This window comes from Schistocerca americana, chromosome 2 (genome assembly GCF_021461395.2).
Source record: "Schistocerca americana isolate TAMUIC-IGC-003095 chromosome 2, iqSchAmer2.1, whole genome shotgun sequence".
Classification (NCBI taxonomy): domain Eukaryota; kingdom Metazoa; phylum Arthropoda; class Insecta; order Orthoptera; family Acrididae; genus Schistocerca; species Schistocerca americana.
In genome coordinates, this window is record NC_060120.1 from 833,212,168 (window position 1) to 833,236,226 (window position 24,059).

The 24,059-nt window shown below is 39.6% G+C and overlaps 2 protein-coding genes across 4 annotated transcripts in view; one reads left to right on the forward strand and one right to left on the reverse strand.

Annotated features, from left to right (window-relative positions):
• LOC124595488 (RING finger protein 17) overlaps positions 1–24,059 on the reverse strand; it is a 485,726-nt gene that overhangs the window by 401,860 nt on the left and 59,807 nt on the right. The window lies entirely within an intron of this gene.
• LOC124595489 overlaps positions 1–24,059 on the forward strand; it is an 89,579-nt gene that overhangs the window by 62,715 nt on the left and 2,805 nt on the right. The window contains exons 2-5 of the mRNA XM_047134252.1: positions 7,787–7,964; positions 16,034–16,265; positions 18,889–19,304; positions 23,681–23,894. Of these exons, the coding sequence (XP_046990208.1) occupies positions 7,787–7,964; positions 16,034–16,265; positions 18,889–19,304; positions 23,681–23,894 (1,040 nt within the window). The remainder of the gene's footprint in view (positions 1–7,786; positions 7,965–16,033; positions 16,266–18,888; positions 19,305–23,680; positions 23,895–24,059) is intronic.

The window sequence follows — 24,059 nt, forward strand, 5'->3', positions numbered from 1 at the left end:
ATGACCATATAAAACAGATAGTGGGAAAAGCAGGACTGATAGACAAGATAGAGAAGATCCAACGAAGAGTGGCGTGTTTTGTCAATGATATCATTTAGCTATGGAGATGCTAAACAAACTCCACTGGTAAACGTTACAACAGGGACATTGTGCATCACAGGCAGATTTACTACTGAAATTTCGGTACAGTACTTTTCAGGAGGAGTCAGACAACTTATTACTCCCCCCACATACATCGTGTGTATTGACAAAGAGGAGAAAATTCGAGAAATTACAGCCAATACATAGGCCTACCGACTGAGAAATTACAGCCAATACAGAGGCATACCGACAATCATTCTTTCCACACACTATTCACGAGTGGAACAGGGTTGGAGAGATCAGATAGTGGTACCGAAGGTAACCTCCACCGCACACCATTAGGTGGCTTGCAGAGTATGATGTAGATGTAATCTTTGTTTTTGTCAGTAATGCAAATTACTTCAATGCACCTGTGCAGTTTCTTATGAAGCATTTCTCGTCCCTCTTATTCAATTTCCACCTATATTTTAACCTCTCCTGGACTTTTGTTTTTCTTTAGCCTCATTATCTTTTTCTTAATTTTTTGCAGATAAGGTCGTGAGCAATCCTGCTCTGCTATAGCTGTAAATTCAAATGCAAACATCTTGTTATGGTATTCACAATTCAGCATACATGAGAAACACCTTTTTCCTCTTCCAGCTATATTATGTCTAACAGTCGAAACAAAATACTTCCATTACTAGCTTTAATAAACACTGGTCTACTTCTCTCTCTCTCTTCCTAAAGTATATATACACTCCTGGAAATGAAAAAAAGAACACATTGACACCGGTGTGTCAGACCCACCATACTTGCTCCGGACACTGCGAGAGGATTGTACAAGCAATGATCACACGCACGGCACAGCGGACACACCAAGAACCGCGGTGTTGGCCGTCAAATGGCGCTAGCTGCGCAGCATTTGTGCAGTCAGTTTGCCGTGGCATACGGAGCTCCATCGCAGTCTTTAACACTGGTAGCATGCCGCGACAGTGTGGACGTGAACCGTATGTGCAGTTGACGGACTTTGAGCGAGGGCGTATAGTGGGCATGCGGGAGGCCGGGTGGACGTACCGCCGAATTGCTCAACACGTGGGGCGTGAGGTCTCCACAGTACATCGATGTTGTCGCCAGTGGTCGGCCGAAGGTGCACGTGCCCGTCGACCTGGAACCGGACCGCAGCGACGCACGGATGCACGCCAAGACCGTAGGATCCTTCGCAGTGCCGTAGGGGACCGCACCGCCACTTCCCAGCAAATTAGGGACACTGTTGCTCCTGGGGTATCGGCGAGGACCATTCGCAACCGTCTCCATGAAGCTGGGCTACGGTCCCGCACACCGTTAGGCCGTCTTCCGCTCACGCCCCAACATCGTGCAGCCCGCCTCCAGTGGTGTCGCGACAGGCGTGAATGGAGGGACGAATGGAGACGTGTCGTCTTCAGCGATGAGAGTCGCTTCTGCCTTGGTGCCAATGATGATCGTATGCGTGTTTGGCGCCGTGCAGGTGAGCGCCACAATCAGGACTGCATACGACCGAGGCACACAGGGCCAACACCCGGCATCATGGTGTGGGGAGCGATCTCCTACACTGGCCGTACACCACTGGTGATCGTCGAGGGGACACTGAATAGTGCACGGTACATCCAAACCGTCATCGAACCCATCGTTCTACCATTCCTAGACCAGCAAGGGAACTTGCTGTTCCAACAGGACAATGCACGTCCGCATGTATCCCGTGCCACCCAACGTGCTCTAGAAGGTGTAAGTCAACTACCCTGGCCAGCAAGATCTCCGGATCTGTCCCCCATTGAGCATGTTTGGGACTGGATGAAGCGTCGTCTCACGCGGTCTGCACGTCCAGCACGAACGCTGGTCCAACTGAGGCGCCAGGTGGAAATGGCATGGCAAGCCGTTCCACAGGACTACATCCAGCATCTCTACGATCGTCTCCATGGGAGAATAGCAGCCTGCATTGCTGCGAAAGGTGGATATACACTGTACTAGTGCCGACATTGTGCATGCTCTGTTGCCTGTGTCTTAGTGCCGACATTGTGCATGCTCTGTTGCCTGTGTCTATGTGCCTGTGGTTCTGTCAGTGTGATCATGTGATGTATCTGACCCCAGGAATGTGTCAATAAAGTTTCCCCTTCCTGGGACAATGAATTCACGGTGTTCTTATTTCAATTTCCAGGAGTGTATTTTTTGTACATTTTCTTGGTATTGATACCTTATAATTCCTCAAAATCATCTCTGATTATGTTCTGAATTAACTTCTCTTGGGTCTTCTGAAAATCTATTGGGTTGCTTTGTGCATGTCTGAATTATGGCAATATTTACCAATGTGACAGAGGAGCAGCACCAGCTGCTGCAAGTAGCCTGATACTAGTGGAGTGAGAATTGACCCTAAAATTACTTTATTCAAATTTTGTATTGTCCTAAAGGAAATTTTTGTCTCTCAGCCCGTTTTTCTTTGCTTCCTCACCTCTGTAAGTGCTTCTACACATTCCTCTCGAAACTAGTCATCTTCCCCATGTAACTTCCTTTGACCACTCCATTTGCTGTTGTATTTCAGTCTATTTCCATTCTGGAGTCCTCTCAACATTTCCCCTCAACTGCTTGGCAGCTATTACTGCATGTTTTGGAATGGTTCATTATTCACAGCGTCTAATTCATCAGCACACTATCATATTTCCTTCTGATTATTTCTGCCTCCCCCTTTCTGTTGTACCTAAACACACAAAAAAGTGGTTCCTGTCATATTTTGCACCTCTGGCTGTTTTTACATGAATCATACTTGACTCTGGTTTTGATAGTGGTATGGTCAATCTGTCTGCCTACTCTTCTGTCTATGGAAGTGTCACTGAAAGAAGATCCCTGTGAGTTGTAGAGGGCTTGGTGTAGCTGATCTGAGTGTCAACCTCAACCAATGTGATTTTGTATACATCTTTATAGCAGTGCCTCTGTGCAGTAGCACTCTATTATAGTGATGCCCATGTTACTCTGTACATGTCTTCATGTTACAAGCTCGTACGGTTAATATAATATGTTAGTAAGTTAACAAAACATCCAAGTAAAATTGTACAAATTTGATGCTAAATACAGATAAAAGCATATAATATTAAAACACACACACACTCACACACTCACACACACACACACACACACACACACACACACACACAGAGAGAGAGAGAGAGAGAGAGAGAGAGAGAGAGAGAGACAGAGACAATGGTCCAGAAGATCTATTATCTCTGCCTTCAGCTTCTCTTCTGTGGGAAATAAACTACTACTAAGGAACTAATGTAGTCTCTTTGTTCAGCTGGTCAATCCACAGACTACAGACTGCTAACACCATTTGTTGTACTAACAGGATGCTTTTGATATAGATGCAATAATCCACCTTAAAACAACTACAGTGAGTATACGTGGATGAGAAAAAAAAATCCCGGAATTTTCCCGGATCTCCCAGTTAAAAATACACTTTCTCCCAGGCGAAAATACACTTTTTCCACATTAAGTGACAGTATACTTTCCCTCGGAACTGTAAAATTTGTGAATCATTTGAATGGTTATAGTTTTATACAGCAGCTTATAATTTCCTGGCACTTTAGAAAGCAAAATGCAGCGGTAAAAAGCATGTTTTGGAATGTTATTAGATGTGCAGCAACGTGTACACTGTATATTTTCGTATTACGAAAGTATAAATTGGCATTCCACCGAACACCGCATGTTACTTTCCGAAGCATTGAAATCAAGATTGCGATGTGCTTTTGTAAGCCAGTCATAGCTCATGTCATACGATCTCGCCAGCCGATAACAGCGGATATTCAGAGCATAGCACACGTGATGTAGTCAGCCAATAGCAACATAACTGTTAAGTAGTACAATCACACAAGACTTTGAAGTGCCATAAAATTGAAACAACAGAGAGAGAATGCTAAAATTTGGTGTGGTTAATTATCTGAATAGGGAATACAAATAAGTCAAATTTCATCCAAATGTGCAATGGTTGGCAAGATGGCCCAGATGACTTGAGGTAGAATGACCCTTATGCACATTAAGTTATAGAGGGACCTAACATATAACTTTTTTCACTTCTAAATACAACTGTGGCTCGCAGGCCTCCTCTGCATCACAAGTCTCTCTTTTGCGCTCCAAATTTCTGAGTAATGATAGTGAGGAAGAAAACCTTTGAAGATAGGATGTTTGTTAAAATAAAAGAAAAAGCACTGACTCAGTAGGATGTGACTCAGACATGAAATCTGCTGCAGCTTACTTGAGCTATGTTTCGATTTTCTACATCCAGAATTGCACTCTCCAACCAACAATATGGAAAATACACTGTGGACTAATGTCATGCAATCAGCCTCTACTTTTGTTATATTCATGAACATTGCACAAATCTACGTATAGCAATTTAAAAAATTGCATGAAACGTAAATCATAATTATCAGATGGGAATTTGAATCCTGACCATCTCTAAGGTGTGTCCAGCTTGAAATAGACTGGTAGGAGCAATTTTGCACTAATAGAAGAGACCACTGTCAATACAAGCTTCTATTTCACAGGGAATGAGGTTTCTTTTTTCATGATTAGATTAGATACCCGATTGTGGCTTTCTTAGATGTCATGCATTTATGATCGGATTAGAGGAGGCTAAATCACTTTGATCTCTCCGATTCTTGAGAGTGTGAAGACAGCAGTGTTGTGCCACACCTCTTGAGTGCACAAAAACACTGTCATGTGCCAGGGCTACTCCACTTTTTTTTTTTACTTCGCTCAAGCAATAACTAATGCCATAATGCAGGATATAGAAAGTGTCCCCAATAAGGGTTATAGCATACAAAACACACTAAGAGGTATCAACACACCTCTGTTTGCTGGGATGTCCGCATGTTATCAATTGAACACATTACGGATATGCAACAATCTGCCAAGTGCCACTGGATGGATGATCTACTCTTGTAAGTGCAGAAAGACTGATGGAAAGTGCCTCAGGCCACTCCCTGACTGCTTATAGTCTCTGATCATGCATCCCTCGATCATTTAAATTTTCACATTTATGAAATCTAAGTATGGTCAGTGAGGTGCGGGCTCTGGGTATCTACACCTACATGGTTATTCTGCAAATCACACTTAACTGCTTGGCAGAGTGTTCATCAAACCACCTTCACACACATTCTTTATTATTCCATTCTTGAAAAGCATGTGGAGAAAACACACACCTATATCTTTCTGTGCAACCTCTGATTTCCCTTATTTTCTTGTGATTACTGTTTCTCCCTATGTAGGTAGGAGTCAACAAAATATTTTCACATTGGAGGAAAAAGTTGGTGACCGAAATTTCATGAGAAGATCTCACCACAGTGAAAAATGCCTTTATTTCAATGATTTCCACCCCAAATCCTTTACGCTGTCCATTATACTTTCTCCCCTATTTCCCGGTAATATAAAATGTGCTGTTGTCCTTTGAACGTTCTCGATGTACTCCGTCAGTCCTAGCTGTTAAGGATCCCACGCAAGGCAGCAGTACTCCAAAAGAGGACAGACAAGTGTAGTGTAGACAGTCTCTTTAGTACATTTGTTTCATGTTCTAAGTGTTCTGCCAATAAAATGAAATCTTCGGTTCGGCTTCCCCACAACTTTTTTCTGTGTGTTCTTTCCAATTTAAGTTTTTTGTACCTGTAGTTCCTAGTTATTAAGTTGAATTTATGACCTTTAGATTGGATTGATTTACTGTGTAACCGAAATTTAATGGATTCGTTTTAGTACTCATGTGGATGACCTCACACATCTCATTATTTCAGGTAAATTGCCAATTTTTGCACCCTACAGATATCTTATCTAAATCATTTCACAGCTGGTTTTGATCTTCTGATGCTTTTACTAGATGATAAACAACAGCATTACCTACTAACAACCTAAGGTGGCTGCTCCAAATGTCTCCTAAATCTTTTTTATGTTTAAGGAACAGCAGAGGGCCTAAAACACTACCTTGGAGAATGCCAGAATTCACTTCTGTTTAACTTGACAACTTTCCATCAGTTACTACAAACTCTGACCTCTCTGACAGGAAATCACAAATCCAGTCGCATAACAGATGAAATTGATAAGCACGAAATTTGATTACAAGCACTTAGTGAGGTACAGTGTGAAAAGCCTTCTGCTAATCTAGAAATACGGACTCAATTTGAAATCCGTTGTCAACAGCACTCAACACTTCATGTGAAGAGCTAGTTGTGTTTCACAAGAATGATGTTTTCTAAATCTACGTTGACTATGTGTCAATAGACCACTCTCCTCGAGGTGATTCATAATGTTCACACATAATATAGGTTTCAAAATCCAGCTGCATACTGACAATAATTATATGGGCCTGTAATTTAGTGGATTAATCCTATTGCCTTTCTTGAATACTGGTGTGACCTGTACACCTTCCAGTCTTTGGGTACGGATCTTTCATCAACTGAGCAGTTGTATATGATTGTTAAGTATGGAACTATTGCATCTGTGAACTCTGAAAGGAATCTAATTGGTATACAGTCTAGGCCAGAAGACTTGCTTTAATTAAGTGATTCAAGTTGCTTCACTACTCTGAAGATATCTACTTCTAAGTTACTCAAATTGGTGGCTGTTCTTGATTTGAATTCTGGAATATTTACTTTGTCTTCGGAAGGCTATGTTTAGTAACTCTGTCTTAGCAGTACTGTCGTCAAAAGTATTTCCATTGCTATCACGCAGAGAAGGTATTGACTGTGCCTTACTGCTAGCATATTACAGATCCAACCAGATTTTCTTTGAATTTTTTGCCAGGTTTAAAGAGAAAGTTTCATTGTGAAAACTATTACACGCCTCTCACATTGGAGTCCATACTACATCGTGAGCTTCTGTAAAAGATCGCCAATCTTAGGGATTTTGAATTCGCTTAAATTTGGCATGCTTCTTTCATTGTTTCTGCGACAGTCTTCTGACCCATTTTGTGTACCATGGGGGATCAACACTTCAAATGGCTCTGAGCACTATGGTATTGCTGAGGTCATCAGTCCCCTAGAACTTAGAACAAATTAAACCTAACTAACCTAAGGACATCACATACATCCATGCCCGAGGCAGGATTCGAACCTGTGACCGTAGCGGCCGCGCGGTTCCAGACTGTAGCACCTAGAGCAGCTCGGCCACTCTGGCCAGCGGATCAACTCTGTCTTCTGTTAATTTATATGGTGTAAATCTCTCAACTAATGTCCAATACTATTTATTTGAATTCAAGCCATATATGGTGTACACTTACATTGTTAATTTGGAAGAAGTGGAGACTGTCTCTCAGGAAGGCAAAAAGCAAATTTATATCTGCTTTTCAAATAGATATATTTTTATTTTTGGTGGATTTGGGAGTTATAGTATTCAGTCTCACTAGAACAACCTTGTGTTCACCAATCCCTGTATGTTTTGATGGTTGTTATTAGCTCAGGATTATTTGCTGCTAAGAAGCCAAGTGTGTTGTCACAAATGTTTACCATTTGATTGATCTCATGAACTAATTGCTTGAAATAATTTTCAAAGACTGTGTTAAGCACAATTTTTTATGATGTTTTACGCATACCTCCTGATTTAAACATGTTTTTTCATCTACATGCCAAGGGTAAACTGAAGTCACCACCAATAAACGGCAATCAATGTATATCTTCAGTTGATTTTAGGAAATAAAACCTTAACATTATGTTTTCAGCATCCACGAACAGTACTCTCAACAGCAGTAGCAACAGCAGCAGCCCCGTCAGCAGTGGCCGGGTGCCCTCCAGTTCAGAACGGTTTCGGCGGCTCATCCCCTACATGACATACTACATCACGCAGCAGAGTGTGGCGGCAAGACCAGCTGCTGCACCCCTACCCATTGGCTTTTACAGGTAAACATGTCCACTCTTTAACTCTGGTGAATGCGTCTCAACGTTAGATGCAATTTCACCGCAAAATATCCTTCTCATGTCGGTGAGAGAGACATGCAATGTTTCATTTTGCAGAATAGTAGTTGGGTGTTCTATTCCACAAAGTCCCCTTCAGTTCTTGAATGAAAGATACGAAAATGTCTAAAATCACAGACATGCAGCAGATGACTATGCAGAAAGACTAAGCTGCTTCTTCCTTGTTGTAAACTAAAGCAGCTAATAACAAAAATGGATAATATGATACTGAAAATCAATTTTACTAGTTAGTTAGTTCTCAATTACAATCTGTATTAATTTCATACGCATGATAAAGTGTTTGTGTGGTTTACGCTGTTCAAATACTTTTTCAAAAATATTATCTTAAATTTATTGTTCATTTAGATAATGGAATAGAGACAAGAAACCTTTTGCTTTTATAATTGGAGGGATTTATATCTTTACAGCACTGAAAAACATTGTTTCACATAGTGAATTTGTTAATCTGTGCACATTCAGATGAAGCACTTTACATTAAGGTAGTTCGTTAACACAGGCATACAGCAAGAAACAAAGGTGTTAGTTTTCATCTAACATATTGTGGCAAACATACTCTGAAAGGAGAACTTCAATGCACCCAATTTTCTTTTCACTAAAGTATTGTAATAGTTATATTCTTCACAAACACAAGAAAGGAAGGAACACTGCAGTTTAATGTCCCATGCATGACAAAGTCATTAGAGGCCGAAAAAAAACTTCGAATATTGAATTAAAATACAGAAGAAGTGCAGATGTGTTCATTTCAAAGGAATCATATCAGCGCTCACCATGAATGATATGGGGAAACTACAGGAAATCTAAATCCAAATGGCCATATGGTGACAAAGCCACTCTCACCAATAACATGAGTACAATGCCTGAAACTAAAATGTACATTTTTTGCTGTAACTATCATGTCTTCCTCTGTCACTAGAGAAGCACTTATGAAAAGTTCCCAGAGCATAAGTTTTTAAGTCTGACATCCCATACCACAGCTTTAGTTTCCTGCGCCACAAAAAGGCAAGGCCTCAAGATTTTAATCCCACTATAGAATGTAGTTTTAATCTGTCAGGAAACAAGTCCATCACGTCTGTCACCAATGTGATTCTGTGTCAGCTTAACTGAAATCCACTCAGAAAAAATTCTGCAGAAATTAAATATATTGATAATGTTTCAAAACATTAAGACAATGTTGGCACCTAAAGCACTGAGTGGAAACAGCCTATCACTGAACTTCACAAAAAATAAAAAGAATTTTTTGGGTGGGTCTTCATCTACCCAAAAACAAAGTCAACAGCATATGCTCATGATTTATGCAGAAATTTTTGGCCACCTTTGTGGGACTGCAACTAACTTGGAACACAAAAAAATGTACATGCAACAGCTGTTATTTGTGTTAATGAAGAAGTGTTAACAGACACACACACACACACACACACACACACACACACACACACACACACACACAATGACAGTTTATACTAAATGACCATTGTACACCACTTTTTTTCTTCTTTTCTTTTTTTCCCATGGCAGGCAACAAGCAAGACATTACAGAAACTTAGTTCATGATGTTTTCAAGTTTCTAATGGTGTCAGTACCCTAGGGATCAGCAAACTCGCCATCTTTGGGAATTAGTTCACTAGCGATCACTCCTTTTTGGAAACTGTTCATTTTTACTCTTTCACCGTTCCTTCTTTATCTAATTGTGCACGCTATGTGGATTTTAGATAAATTTTCAGATAAACATCATGCATGCACAATTATTACTTCTGTGTGATAAATTCACTGAGTACCTAATTTAGACAGGTTGATTATTTTGATTTCCTTAGCCAAATGCTTTCTCAGAAAGCTTCACATTAGTCAACTGACATGATGAATGTGGCCACAAGACAGGTGCAAAGACGCCAGAGCAAGCTTCATGGAAGTACGGGTCACAGAACCAGTTTGGATCCAGCACTGGCCACCATGATCATCAATAACTTTCAAGGGAAGCTTCTGTCGCAGCAAGTACATCATCATCATTTTCAGTTCATGTATAAAAACAATAATTACTTGTATGGGCATTACTCGCATGAAATAACAAGAAGTAAACTGCAATCTGTCAAACCAACAAATTATTTACATAATCCAGTGTGTTAATTTACATGCGTTGAAGTTCCACAATATGTACGTGAGAAGTAAGGATTTATCTGGAAAAAATCAAGACTACTGGCACAGGAGCTGAGATCATGCATACTAAAACTGGAAGCTTTGTATTAGCAACAGGTACAGCTATATACACTGAAGCACCAAAGAAACTGGTATACGCATGCGTATTCAAATACAGAGATATGGAAACAGGCAGAATATGGCACTGCAGTCAGCAACGCCTATATAAGACAATAAGTGTCTGGTGCAGTTGTCAGATTGGTTACTGCTGCTACAATGGCAGGTTATCAAGATTTAAGTGCATTTGAACGTGGTGTCGACGCACGAACGATGGGATACAGCATCTCCAAGGTAGCGTTGAAGAGGAGATTTTCCTGTACGACCAGTTCATGAGTGTACTGTGAACATCAGGAATCTGGTAAAACATCATATCTCTGACATCACTGCAGCCAGAAAAAGATCCAACAAGAACGGGACCAAAGACGGAAGTACAACCTTTCCACAACTGCTGCAGATTTCAATGCTGGGCCATCAACAAGTGTTAGCGTGCAAACCATTCAACGAAACATCATCGATAAGGGGTTTCGGAGCTGAAGGCCCACTTGTGTACCACTAATGAAGTTTTACGCCTCGTCTGGCCCCGTCAACACCGACAATGGACTGTTGATGACTGGAAACATGTTGTCTGATTGGATGAGCCTGTTTCAAATTGGATAGAGCGGTTGAACATGCAAGGGTATGGAGACAACCTCATGAATCCATGGACCCTGTATGTCAGCAGGGGACTGTTCAAGCTGGTGGAGTCTCTGTAATGGTGTAGGGCGTGTACAGTTTGAGTGATATGAGACCCCTGATACATCTAGATATGACACTTGACAGGTGACACGTATGTAAGCACCCTGTCTGATCACCTGCATCCATTCACATCCACTGCGCATTCCGATGGACTTGGGCAATTCCAGCAGGAAAATGTGACACCCCACACGTCCAGAATTGCTACAGAGTGGCCGAGTTTAAGCACTTGCGCCGGTCACCAAACTCCCAAGACATGAACATTATTGGGCGTATCTTGGATGCCTTGCAATATGCTGTTCAGAAGAGACCTCCACCCCCTTGAACTCTTATGGATTTATGGACAGCCCTGCAGGATTCATGGTGTCAATTCTCTCCAGCACTACTTCAGACATCAGTCGAGCCCATGCACATTGTGCTGCAGCACTTCTGCATGCTCATGGGGACCCAACACAGTACTAGGCAGGTATACCAGTTACTTTGGCTCTTCAGTGTAAATAGACTGGAAGATCATGGGAACTTCGTAAATGGAGGTGGGGGGGGGGGGGAGGAGAATGATCTTCCCTCCCAAAAAGCTTAATGACGTAACACACATCACTGCTTTAATGATCTTCACAATCGGAAAAAAATACCTAGTTTTTGATCAGTCATCAGCCCCAAGGTTCATGCTTCTGAGCAAACAAAGTCAGCCATTAACAGATGAGAGTGAAATGAATATTAAATTCTACAATTTACTAGTCACATATTAACACACTTTAAATATAAATTTTACACACACACACACACACACACACACACACACACACACACACACACACACACACTTCAAAATAAAATAAAAAGTTCACAGCTGGCTCAATGCTGATTATTTTATACATACTTCAGTCATTTAACTAACTATGGATAATTTTATTACAAAGTTGTCCATGAAACTCACTGTCTGCTTTTTTCGTTAGAGTGACTTTTCTAGATGTGGGTGTTTGATTGAAGACATTTTGGAAAACACATACCTTTTATTTACTTTGCAAGCATAATATGAATGATATGATTATAGTGATAGTTTTTAAATTAACTGCAAATTCTCTTCTTGAAGAATCATCTCATGGGGTACCTTTCCGTGCTCTAAAGGGACCCATCACACTAGGTTGATGGCGAAAGCCATATACAGTATATATTGAAAAAGTTCATGTTACGCGATGAAGTTGAATTACAATGAAATGAAGAGAGAGCACAATTTGTTCTATTTTTATTTTCCTTGCCCCCATGTAAGATAAAGCATGATCTGCCACTTCGGTAAAACAATCGTGAAGCAGAACCAACAGAGGAAAATATATAAGGATTAAAGTAGGAACTGATCAAATCCCAAAAATTATGACTAATGGAATTGAAGACATTGTTTCTAAAAAATGAGAGTGTCTTTACACATATTTGATTTGTGTGACAAGTTCCTTAAAACAGATTCTATTAGGTACGAAAATGAAGAAGTCAGCAACATTCTAAACCCAGCTGCCAAACTAAAAGTTTTATATTACCCACGTGAGACAGGTATCAGCCTCATCGAACACAGTAATAAATAATTTACAAAAAAACAAGGACCAGAAGCTATATACACTTCATGTAAGCTATATGTACTTCTGGTTGTGTCTCAGCATTCCTATATGATTCCAGAGCAAAGAGAGACTTTATGGAAGATTATGGGAGAATAAGTACAATTTAAAATGTAATGCCTCAAACTCTTGGTAAATAATGGGTTTACATGTTGTCTTATTAAATTTAATGAGGCAATGCGATATTAATAATTAAACAGAAAGTAAAAAACTCTTTTGTTAACAAGTTACTTCTGAACAGTATGTTTTGGGATGAAAAGTAAATATCATTTTACGCCATTCTACAGATTTTTAAATGGAGAGGCACCACTTCCCCTTTTTGTACTGAGCTGAAATCATGTGCAACACATTTTTTGTGCCAAGAAAAGAGAGTAGGGGGTGCCATAGAGCAGACTTGAATAATAAGAGCCTCCATAAGTATCATGTCTGTTACTTTTGGAACAAATATGAAAATTTGCAAATTTCACGTAAACTTTCTTACACTACAATTAGAATAACGAATACGAGTTATCTTAAAAATTGGTCACTAAATCAAGCAGATTAAACTAAAAAAAAAAAAAAAAACAATGTCTACTCATTCGGTGTTAAAAAAAATGTGTGTGTGTGTGTGTGGGGGGGGGGGGGGGAGTTTGCCTTATTATTATTTTTTATTTTTGTTTTATTTATTTTTTTAATATATGTTTTGTGATGCTGAGGGGATTAGATTAGGAAATGAGACACTTAAAGTAGTAAAGGAGTTTTGCTATTTAGGGAGTAAAATAACTGATGATGGTCGAAGTAGAGAGGATATAAAATGTAGACTGGCAATGGCAAGGAAAGCGTTTCTGAAGAAGAGAAATTTGTTAACATCGAGTATAGATTTAAGTGTCAGGAAGTCGTTTCTGAAAGTATTTGTATGGAGTGTAGCCATGTATGGAAGTGAACCATGGACGATAACCAGTTTGGACAAGAAGAGAATAGAAGCTTTCGAAATGTGGTACTACAGAAGAATGCTGAAGATAAGGTGGGTAGATCACGTAACTAATGAGGAGGTATTGAATAGGATTAGGGAGAAGAGAAGTTTGTGGCACAACTTGACTAGAAGAAGGGATCGGTTGGTAGGACATGTTTTGAGGCATCAAGGGATCACATATTTAGCATTGGAGGGCAGCGTGGAGGGTAAAAATCGTAGAGGGAGACCAAGAGATGAATACACTAAGAAGATTCAGAAGGATGTAGGTAGCAGTAGGTACTGGGAGATGAAGAAGCTTGCACAGGATAGAGTAGCATGGAGAGCTGCATCAAACCAGTCTCAGGACTGAAGACCACAACAACATGTTTTGTGATCATAAAAATGCTGAACTAAAATGAGTAATTACACAAAAAAGAACTAAGCCAACCGATCGAGTCTGAGGTTGGGATTAGAAACAGAGCAACCAGAGACGAATGAGACCAAGAGAATGAGATCCAGAGAGGAATGAGACCAGGCAAAGTGAATGGTGAACAACCATTCCTGGGAACAAACCAACCACGAGCAAAATGAATGGTGTACAGCTGTTCCTTACAAGCTGTTCCTCGGTGTTTTCTATTAACTTCAGTGAACCATCCCTCTGGATCTTTTAGTTCATGAATGATCCACTTCTACACTACAATGTAAAGGAGATTATTGAAACAATCCTGTTACTTCAATATGTACCACATGCTGTAATGATTCGAAAACAATGAAAACAAATTCACCAGCAGCATACCAGACTTGTGAAATGGGATAAAATGAAAAGAAGAACCACTGAAAATAATGTATAATGCCATACTTGTAGAAATTTAGAGGCATCCTAGGAAAGGGAAGGACATCACAAAAGACTTCCATTTTGTGCCATAATGTGGAGGCAGTGTGTCTAATTCATTTATATTGCAGTAGTAGCTTTTATTCATTAAAAGGGATTAAAAACTTTACTCCTCCAAGTCTCAGGAGCGTAGTTTTACAACATGAATCATATTGACAAAAGTGCATAGAAACTTGCACATCTTTATTTTAAAAAATTGATTTTACACAGGTGACACAGGGAGGTTGTTAAGTTACAGTTTAGTGATCTCAAAGAATTTATGATATGGAACTGTCTCCAGGACCAGGTTTACAAAACAATGGTCCACTTCAGCTGCACCCACTTTAATCACAAATGACACACTTCAGCCATGATACAATACCAGCAGAAAGAAATCTCTTCAGAAAGACTAATCGAAATAATGCCACATTAAAATCTTTTTTTGTCATGTAATAGACAAAAAGATTTGTTTAATTGTGTGCTGCCCACTGGACTTCGGTCTCAAAAATATAATTGACATACATCTACATTTTTCTCCGGGTGCATCCGTATTTTGCAGTCAGGTGGCCCTTACCTGTCACCAGAAGTCTATGAGCTTCATTTAATTTACACAATAAATCTGAAAAGTAGCACCTGACATAATCTATCCTCTCTTCATTCACAAAAATAATGTTGTTGTTGTTGTTGTGGTCTTCAGTCCTGAGACTGGTTTGATGCAGCTCTCCATGTGCAAGCTTCTTCATCTCCCAGTACCTACTGCAACCTACATCCTTCTGAATCTGCTTAGTGTATTGATCTCTTGGTCTCCCTCTACAATACAAAAATAATAAGGAAATGAATAAAGTAATAACGAAGTATTCTGAGGTGGTTTTCAGTTACCGCTCTGTTACAATTTTAGAATCTTTACAGGATCAAAGTAATTTATAAAATAAAACTGTGCCCCGAGTCATGTTTGCAAATCAAACTTCAGCTGCATATGTTATAATCCCCATTGATCCAATCCAGCACTGATATATATACTGCCCATAAGGGATGATCATAATGTTTGTTTCTGAATTAGAGAGATGCACAAGGCAGTCCATGCCACCCTCACAGAAACAAGATGCTCACTCAACAACACAATAACATGATGAGATGTATCACAGCACAACTCTCACATATGGTCAATGCAATAAGGCTACAAGACAAAAACTAAAGTATTTTACAGGTTGCACACATTTATTGATCCCTTGATAGGTGTGGAGGGATGACAACCTTGGGTACTGCAACAGACTTAAAAATTATTAGACTGAATTAATTAAAAGAAACATCATGATATGCTATTATTTCTGTGGAACTGAATAACACAGCAATAGCAGTATTTATTTTGGACCCATTATCTTAGTGGTGCTGCAGCAATAATGTGAAGCACCAAATATTACACTAAGATTAATGGAGAAATAAGGGCAACACTCTTTTAAACAACTCTTAGTTTTAAGGCAAAAGTTTCAAATGCATTTTGCAACTGACAGTCTGATAGTTGAAGAATCAGTCAGGATGCTGACATTCTGGTTAAAGGAATGAACCCCTATCCCCTTTTCCTAAATATGATTTACTTAAGCATAAACATGAAATACTGATACTGACACAGTACATCAAATGACAACAGTTTCCTTTTTTCCAGACCAGTGACTCAGTTTACTGGGAACAGCCTCTACAAGCCATCCCCCACAGCTCGACCACAGCCTTCATTGCCGCCTCCTCCTCTGGCACCCATACCAGCACCCACACCAGTGTACAATGCACCATACCCACAATCTAGTGGAGATGCACGCCTCAATGCACTAGTTCGCATACTTGCCATCCTTCACCAGGCACGCAACAGCCCGCAAGCCACGCCCAATGCAGGCATACAGGTAAGTGGACAGCATTATATTTTCATTAGGTATCATCTGAAGTTATCTAATGCACAGCTAATCTCCTCAATCATAAATATTAAGTTGCATTTTCTTACTACTACGAGGAAAATGGAGGGCAAATGAAGACTGAGTAAATACTGAGCAATTATTTAAAGAGATCATCACGGCATTGGGGCTATTTCTTTTTAAAAAATTGCAGAAAACTGAAGCAAAGACACGTAGATGAGGATTTTAACACTGCTTCTCATCAACACAAGATCTATTATTTTATTATCTTGTTATATAACTCACCAGCTCGTCAAAATATGTTCCACAGCAAAATCTGGGAAATTCTTGACAAATTTAAAAATAATGTATTGCTATCTGAATCTGGTTTTTGATTCCTTAAGTTTTTTTAACTGCAAGAACAAAGAGCATCATAGCTGAAGCATGTCAAACGTGTTTTAGAATAGGTATTAACCAAAGACAATGATTTTATGTTGAAAACATGACTAAATAACGGCCTTAATATAGTTACGTATATGAACAAAAGCTTCCTTAAGATTCAAACACATTTAAAAAAAAAAACCACCTGCAAGGTGAGAGTGTACTCTGCAGCTCTGGAAGAAAACCTAGCTAACAGCTGGGAGATTTCCCTACTCTATCCATATGTCTTTTTAGGACTCGGCATCTTGAATTTGCACATTAAATTATTTACAGTGACTAAAAATATATGTAAATTGATTTCCAAATGGTGTAAGCCATTAGAAACTTTTAGTTTTGATTAATTGTGCATATAGTATCAACTACGTGCAAATTTTACCATCGCCTACCTCTACACTCACTTCAGGATAAAAAGTTAGTGCGTTACAAAATGCCTTAAATAAAAGGAATAAGTTTATTGACCAAACTCCTAAAAATAATTAATTAAATAACGAAAATTTGGCTTGCTTCAATAGTAAAACATTCATCCTTGAATGACACACAAAGAACATTAGACTCGTTTACATTGAAAGTGTAAGATCAAAGGAAAAATGGACAGTACATTTGGAAGTAATCAAACGACAAGAGCAGAAAGAATAGTCAATGAACAAGGACAACATTATACTAATATGGGCCTGCAAAGGTGTTCTTCACTGCTTGCAAATTAGATAGGAAAGGAACAACATGTTGACTATAGGGAATAATACATAATTAACACTAGGATAAGAGAAAATAGGAACACAAAATGCACAAATAAAATGACGGTAGCCAGTATTCCATGAAATGGGAAGTCCAAGTGCAATAATAAATAAGAAGAGGAGAGATTATACAATGGAAGACATTAACAGCCAGTGATTATAAAAATGTAATCAACTATGACATAAAAGAACCTCATTACATTCTCACGCAGACTGGACAATTTAAATTATAATTTTGTTTTCACACACTACTTATGAGACAGTTTGTGATGAAGATGGTTAATTATAAAACTGATTATTTATAGGATGTTCCAACATATACAGACAATCATTTACAAATTTCACTGCAGATCATGATATTACGTAAACTGGCTACCACAAGTACTCAGGATATATACAGAGAAAATTTATACAAGACTGAAATGATAAAACCAATGAACAAGAAAAGTTACACTTTTAGAAGTTTAAGACAGGATTGTGAACTCTCATCCAGCCCACAAAAGGAGATTAAATCTATCTTAAAAACAATGCTAGGCTGTTGGAGGAGATTTAGAGATAAAGTTTTATTAACAGTCGGAATGAGTGAATAACTTAACTGGAACTATCTCAAACAATTAAAATACCTGGGACCCCCTCAAAATAATAAAAAAGCGCTGCAAGACAAATGGAAATTTTTGTTTTAAAGAGAATACATGTTATACTTAATAAGTCATGTCAGATAGGCCCCTGACCAAAAGCAAATTTGGTGTCCTGTAAGAAAATGTCAACAGAATGTTTTGTTTATCTGGAAGAATGAAATTAATATCCAATAAATGGTGATCATGAGCACACTGTCAACTAAGAAATTTAACAGCTTTATCCCATAACATTTATGATGAATCACAATGCACACACACACACACACACACACACACACACACACACACACACACTTACTGCATTTCCTACACGTGTAATCAAGGTCATTACTCAATGCAATGTATTACTGATGCAGTGAAATCTCATTTGCAAAGCAAACAACGGCAGTCCACACAGGTCAAGGCACCGGGGGGCAGGGTGGGGGGCATACAGCATCACCAATTCCAAGTGACAGTTGCAGTCGAGTGCATAGAGGGGTTTTACACTTGACAAATGTGTCTATCCTGCAAGTTATATTCCTCACTTGCTCACCACCATCACCCATGATTAGCCATGGCATACCACAAGAAAAGGAATAAAAATTCATTAAAATAACCCACTCCAATCATTTTTAATGTTTGCTCTGGCTACCACTTTTACAACAGAGCACTCAGAACACTGATGAACTCCCACTGGCTGTCGGATAATGTGCGACATCAGGTGTGCATAATGAACCTAAATTCGATTTCTGTCATCCGTGACTCCAACAGTAGCAACAAAGTAAAAGATTTAAAACAATATTGTGATAATCAAAAGTAATTAAACACTTTTCTCATCAACAGGCTCTGGCGCAGATCCTCGCAATCCTACAGCAATCAAATGCATTGCCTGCAGGCTCTGAAGCAGGTGTTTCAGCAGCTATTCGTCCTCATCTTCAACAGCAGAACTATCATAAAACACCAGCTGTCACAGTGTATCACAATGGCCATCCAGCACCTGCTATACCTGCATCAACTCCTGTACCAACAGAGAACCCTAGTACAGCTACAGTTCCACAGCAGTTGTTGGTTGCAATTTCACCACGACCCTTTGCATTCACTCCTGGTCCACCTTCAGTTACACCTTCAACTTTACCAGAGCATGTGGAAGAAGAAAATGATCTCCCTGCTTATGATGATGATGATGATGATGACGACAATAGCAGCACTAGTGGGGACTACACTACTAAAGAAGAGATTGCCAACCATTCACCTGACAGGTATGAAAGTAAAAAAGCTACTACAGAATGATTATGACGTATTATTAAAATTGTCGTTTCTACATAAGACATTTACTCTGCTATAAAATAGTAGCAAGTTTGCTTCTTATACACTATCATACAAGAGTTATCATTAAAGTTACAAGTATGTCAATTGGTATGTCAAATGCTACCTTTGTATTCTCACAGTCACCACCTTCCTAGATTACGTATATTTCGTCAGAGTGGTACCTGGATGGTGGGGTTGGGCAATGGGCAAGATGATTTTTGTTTGGGTGTGAGTGTGAAATTAGAAGGCCCAATAAATAGTTTGAAGCTTTGATGAATGACAGAAGTTTATTTTGGGAGGAGCTAGATAGACTTTGAAATGCGTTAATCTCTCTCTCTCTCTCTCTCTCTCTCTCTCAAACTCAAGTCCGGTTACTGATTTAGAAACTGATCATAACATTATAATTCAGCTTGCTATTACACAAAAAAAACCAAATATCTTGCTCTTGAATATGTCAAGTGTCATTGTGCATGCAATCAGCCATTTTTCAAAAAGATTTGACTGACGGATGCACATAACTATTGGATTATATTGCTGACATCAGACTATTTTTTCCCCCCATGAACCATGGACCTTGCCGTTGGCGGGGAGGCTTGCGTGCCTCAGCGATACAGATAGCCGTACCGTAGGTGCAACCACAACGGAGGGGTATCTGTTGAGAGGCCAGACAAACGTGTGGTTCCTGAAGAGGGGCAGCAGCCCTTTCAGTAGTTGCAAGGACAACAGTCTGGATGATAGACTGATCTGGACTTGTAACATTAACCAAAACGGCCTTGCTGTGCTGGTACTGCGAACGGCTGAAAGCAAGGGGAAACTACAGCCATAATTTTTCCCGAGGGCATGCAGCTTTACTGTATGATTAAATGATGATGGCGTCCTCTTGGGTAAAATATTCCGGAGGTAAAATAGTCCTCCATTCGGATGTCCGGGCAGGGACTACTCAGGAGGACATCGTTATCAGGAGAAAGAAAACTGGCGTTCTACGGATCGGAGCGTGGAATGTCAGATCCCTTAATCGGGCAGGTAGGTTAGAAAATTTAAAAAGGGAAATGGATAGGTTAAAGTTAGGTATAGTGGGAATCAGTGAAGTTCGGTGGCAGGAGGAACAAGACTTTTGGTCAGGTGATTACAGGGTTATAAATACAAAATCAAACAGGGGTAATGCAGGAGTAGGTTTAATAATGAATAGGAAAATAGGAATGCGGGTAAGCTACTACAAACAGCATAGTGAACGCATTATTGTGGCCAAGATAGATACGAAGCCCACACCTACTACAGCAGTACAAGTTTATGCGCCAACTAGCTCTGCTGATGATGAAGAAATTGAAGAAATGTATGATGAAATAAAAGAAATTATTCAGATAGTGAAGGGAGACGAAAATTTAATAGTCATGGGTGACTGGAATTCGAGTGTAGGAAAAGGGAGAGAAGGAAACATAGTAGGTGAATATGGATTGGGGCTAAGAAATGAAAGAGGAAGCCGCCTGGTAGAATTTTGCACAGAGCACAACATAATCATAGCTAACACTTGGTTTAAGAACCATGAAAGAAGGTTGTATACATGGAAGAACCCTGGAGATACTAAAAGGTATCAGATAGATTATATAATGGTAAGACAGAGATTTAGGAACCAGGTTTTAAATTGTAAGACATTTCCAGGGGCAGATGTGGACTCTGACCACAATCTATTGGTTATGACCTGTAGATTAAAACTGAAGAAACTGCAAAAAGGTGGGAATTTAAGGAGATGGGACCTGGATAAACTGAAAGAACCAGAGGTTGTACAGAGTTTCAGGGAGAGCATAAGGGAACAATTGACAGGAATGGGGGAAAGAAATACAGTAGAAGCAGAATGGGTAGCTTTGAGGGATGAAGTAGTGAAGGCAGCAGAGGATCAAGTAGGTAAAAAGATGAGGAATAGTAGAAATCCTTGGGTAACAGAAGAAATATTGAATTTAATTGATGAAAGGAGAAAATACAAAAATGCAGTAAATGAAGCAGGCAAAAAGGAATACAAACGTCTCAAAAATGAGATCGAAGGGAAGTGCAAAATGGCTAAGCAGGGATGGCTAAAGGACAAATGTAAGGATGTAGAGACTTATCTCACTAGGGGTAAGATAGATACTGCCTACAGGAAAATTAAGGAGACCTTTGGAGATAAGAGAACCATTTGTATGAATATCAAGAGCTCAGATGGAAACCCAGTTCTAAGCAAAGAAGGGAAAGCAGAAAGGTGGAAGGAGTATATAGAGGGTCTATACAAGGGCGATGTACTTGAGGACAATGTTATGGAAATGGAAGAGGATGTAGATGAAGATGAAATGGGAGATACGATACTGCGTGAAGAGTTTGACAGAGCTCTGAAAGACATGAGTCGAAACAAGGCCCCGGGAGTAGACAACATTCCATTGGAACTACTGACGGCCTTGGGAGAGCCAGTCCTGACAAACCTCTACCATCTGGTAAGCAAGATGAATGAAACAGGCGAAATACCCTCAGACTTCAAGAAGAATATAATAATTCCAATCCCAAAGAAAGCAGGTGTTGACAGATGTGAAAATTATCGAACAATCAGTTTAATAAGCCACAGCTGCAAAATACTAACACGAATTCTTTACAGACGAATGGAAAAAGTAGTAGAAGCCGACCTCGGGGAAGATCAGTTTGGATTCCGTAGAAACACTGGAACACGTGAGGCAATACTGACCTTACGACTTATCTTAAAAGAAAGATAAAGGAAAGGCAAACCTACGTTTCTAGCATTTGTAGACTTAGAGAATGCTTTTGACAATGTTGACTGGAATACTCTCTTTCAAACTCTAAAGGTGGCAGGGGCAAAATACAGGGAGCGGCAGGCTATTTACAATTTGTACAGAAACCAGATGGCAGTTATAAGAGTCGAGGGACATGAAAGGGAAGCTGTGGTTGGGAAGGGAGTAAGACAGGGTTGTAGTCTCTCCCTGATGTTATTCAATCTGTATATTGAGCAAGCAGTAAAGGAAACAAAAGAAAAATTCGGAGTAGGTATTAAAATCCATGGAGAAGAAATAAAAACTTTGAGGTTCGCCGATGAAATTGTAATTCTGTCAGATACAGCAAAAGACTTGGAAGAGCAGTTGAATGGAATGGACAGTGTCTTGAAAGGAGGATATAAGATGAACATCAACAAAAGCAAAACGAGGATAATGGAATGTAGTCGAATTAAGTCGGGTGATGCTGAGGGAATTAGATTAGGAAATGAGACACTTAAAGTAGTAAAGGAGTTTTGCTATTTGGGGAGCAAAATAACTGATGATGGTCGAAGTAGAGGGGATATAAAATGTAGACTGGCAATGGCAAGGAAAGCGTTTCTGAAGAAGAGAAATTTGTTAACATCGAGTATAGATTTAAGTGTCAGGAAGTCATTTCTGAAAGTATTTGTATGGAGTGTAGCCATGTATGGAAGTGAAACATGGACGGTAAATAGTTTGGACAAGAAGAGAATAGAAGCTTTCGAAATGTGGTGCTACAGAAGAATGCTGAAGATTATATGGGTAGACCACATAACTAATGAGGAAGTATTGAATAGGATTGGGGAGAAGAGAAGTTTGTGGCACAACTTGGCCAGAAGAAGGGATCGGTTGGTAGGACATGTTCTGAGGCATCAAGGGATCACCAATTTAGTACTGGAGGGCAGCGTGGAGGGTAAAAATCGTAGAGGGAGACCAAGAGATGAATACACTAAGCAGATTCAGAAGGATGTAGGTTGCAGTAGGTACTGGGAGATGAAGAAGCTTGCACAGGATAGAGTAGCATGGAGAGCTGCATCAAACCAGTTTCAGGACTGAAGACCACAACAACAACAAAACATCAGACTATTGCAGAATTATGCAATGTGTAATTATGCTCGCGTATTATGTCTCAAGATAAACAAAAAACTATCTGTAGGAATCTACGTGCATTCCACAAACAAATCTTGTGAAACTCGGTTGGCTCTATTCATTACATTGCCAAACTTCTATGAAGTTGGGAGTGTAGGAGACAGGTACTGGAGGTATTAAAGACGAATTGTGCCTAGATAACGCAGTTGGTAGAGCATTTGCCTGTGCAAGGCAAGGTACTATGTTCAAAAACTGGTCCAGCACACGGATTCCCAATTAATGAACACTCTGCTGCATGAACATTCATTCTGTATACAATTTGCTGTGGCATGATTCTTTCAATATCAAAGAAATAAGATTTTTCTCTCCTCCTCCTGCTAAAGGTGAAGCATTAGCTAGCATTATACACTTTCATTGTGGTATTAATAAATTATTTAGTAATAATTAATAAATTCTATTTCTTCCAGGTACGCTGCTAAGTTGCCACATGGTTTCAAGCCACAGAACTACTATGGTGGTGTCACAAGCACTCAAATCTTTCCTGATCCTTACTCAGATGGAAGTACACCAGGTCGAGCTGGTGTTGACTACCCCACCTACTCAACAATTCCACAAACAAGCTTCAGCTGTAAAACACAGCGTTACAAGGGATTCTTTGGTGATCCTGAAACATCTTGCCAGGTAGGTTTTTTTGCCTATTAATGAAGCTACTATTAATTTTTGTCTCTTATCATTCATTTTCTGCAAGACTTTGGTTGATTCATGTTTCACATCAAAAGTACTGAAAACAGCATCTTGAATGAGGTACCATTTGTGACATAATGCATTTCGATGTGCCAAAAAAGG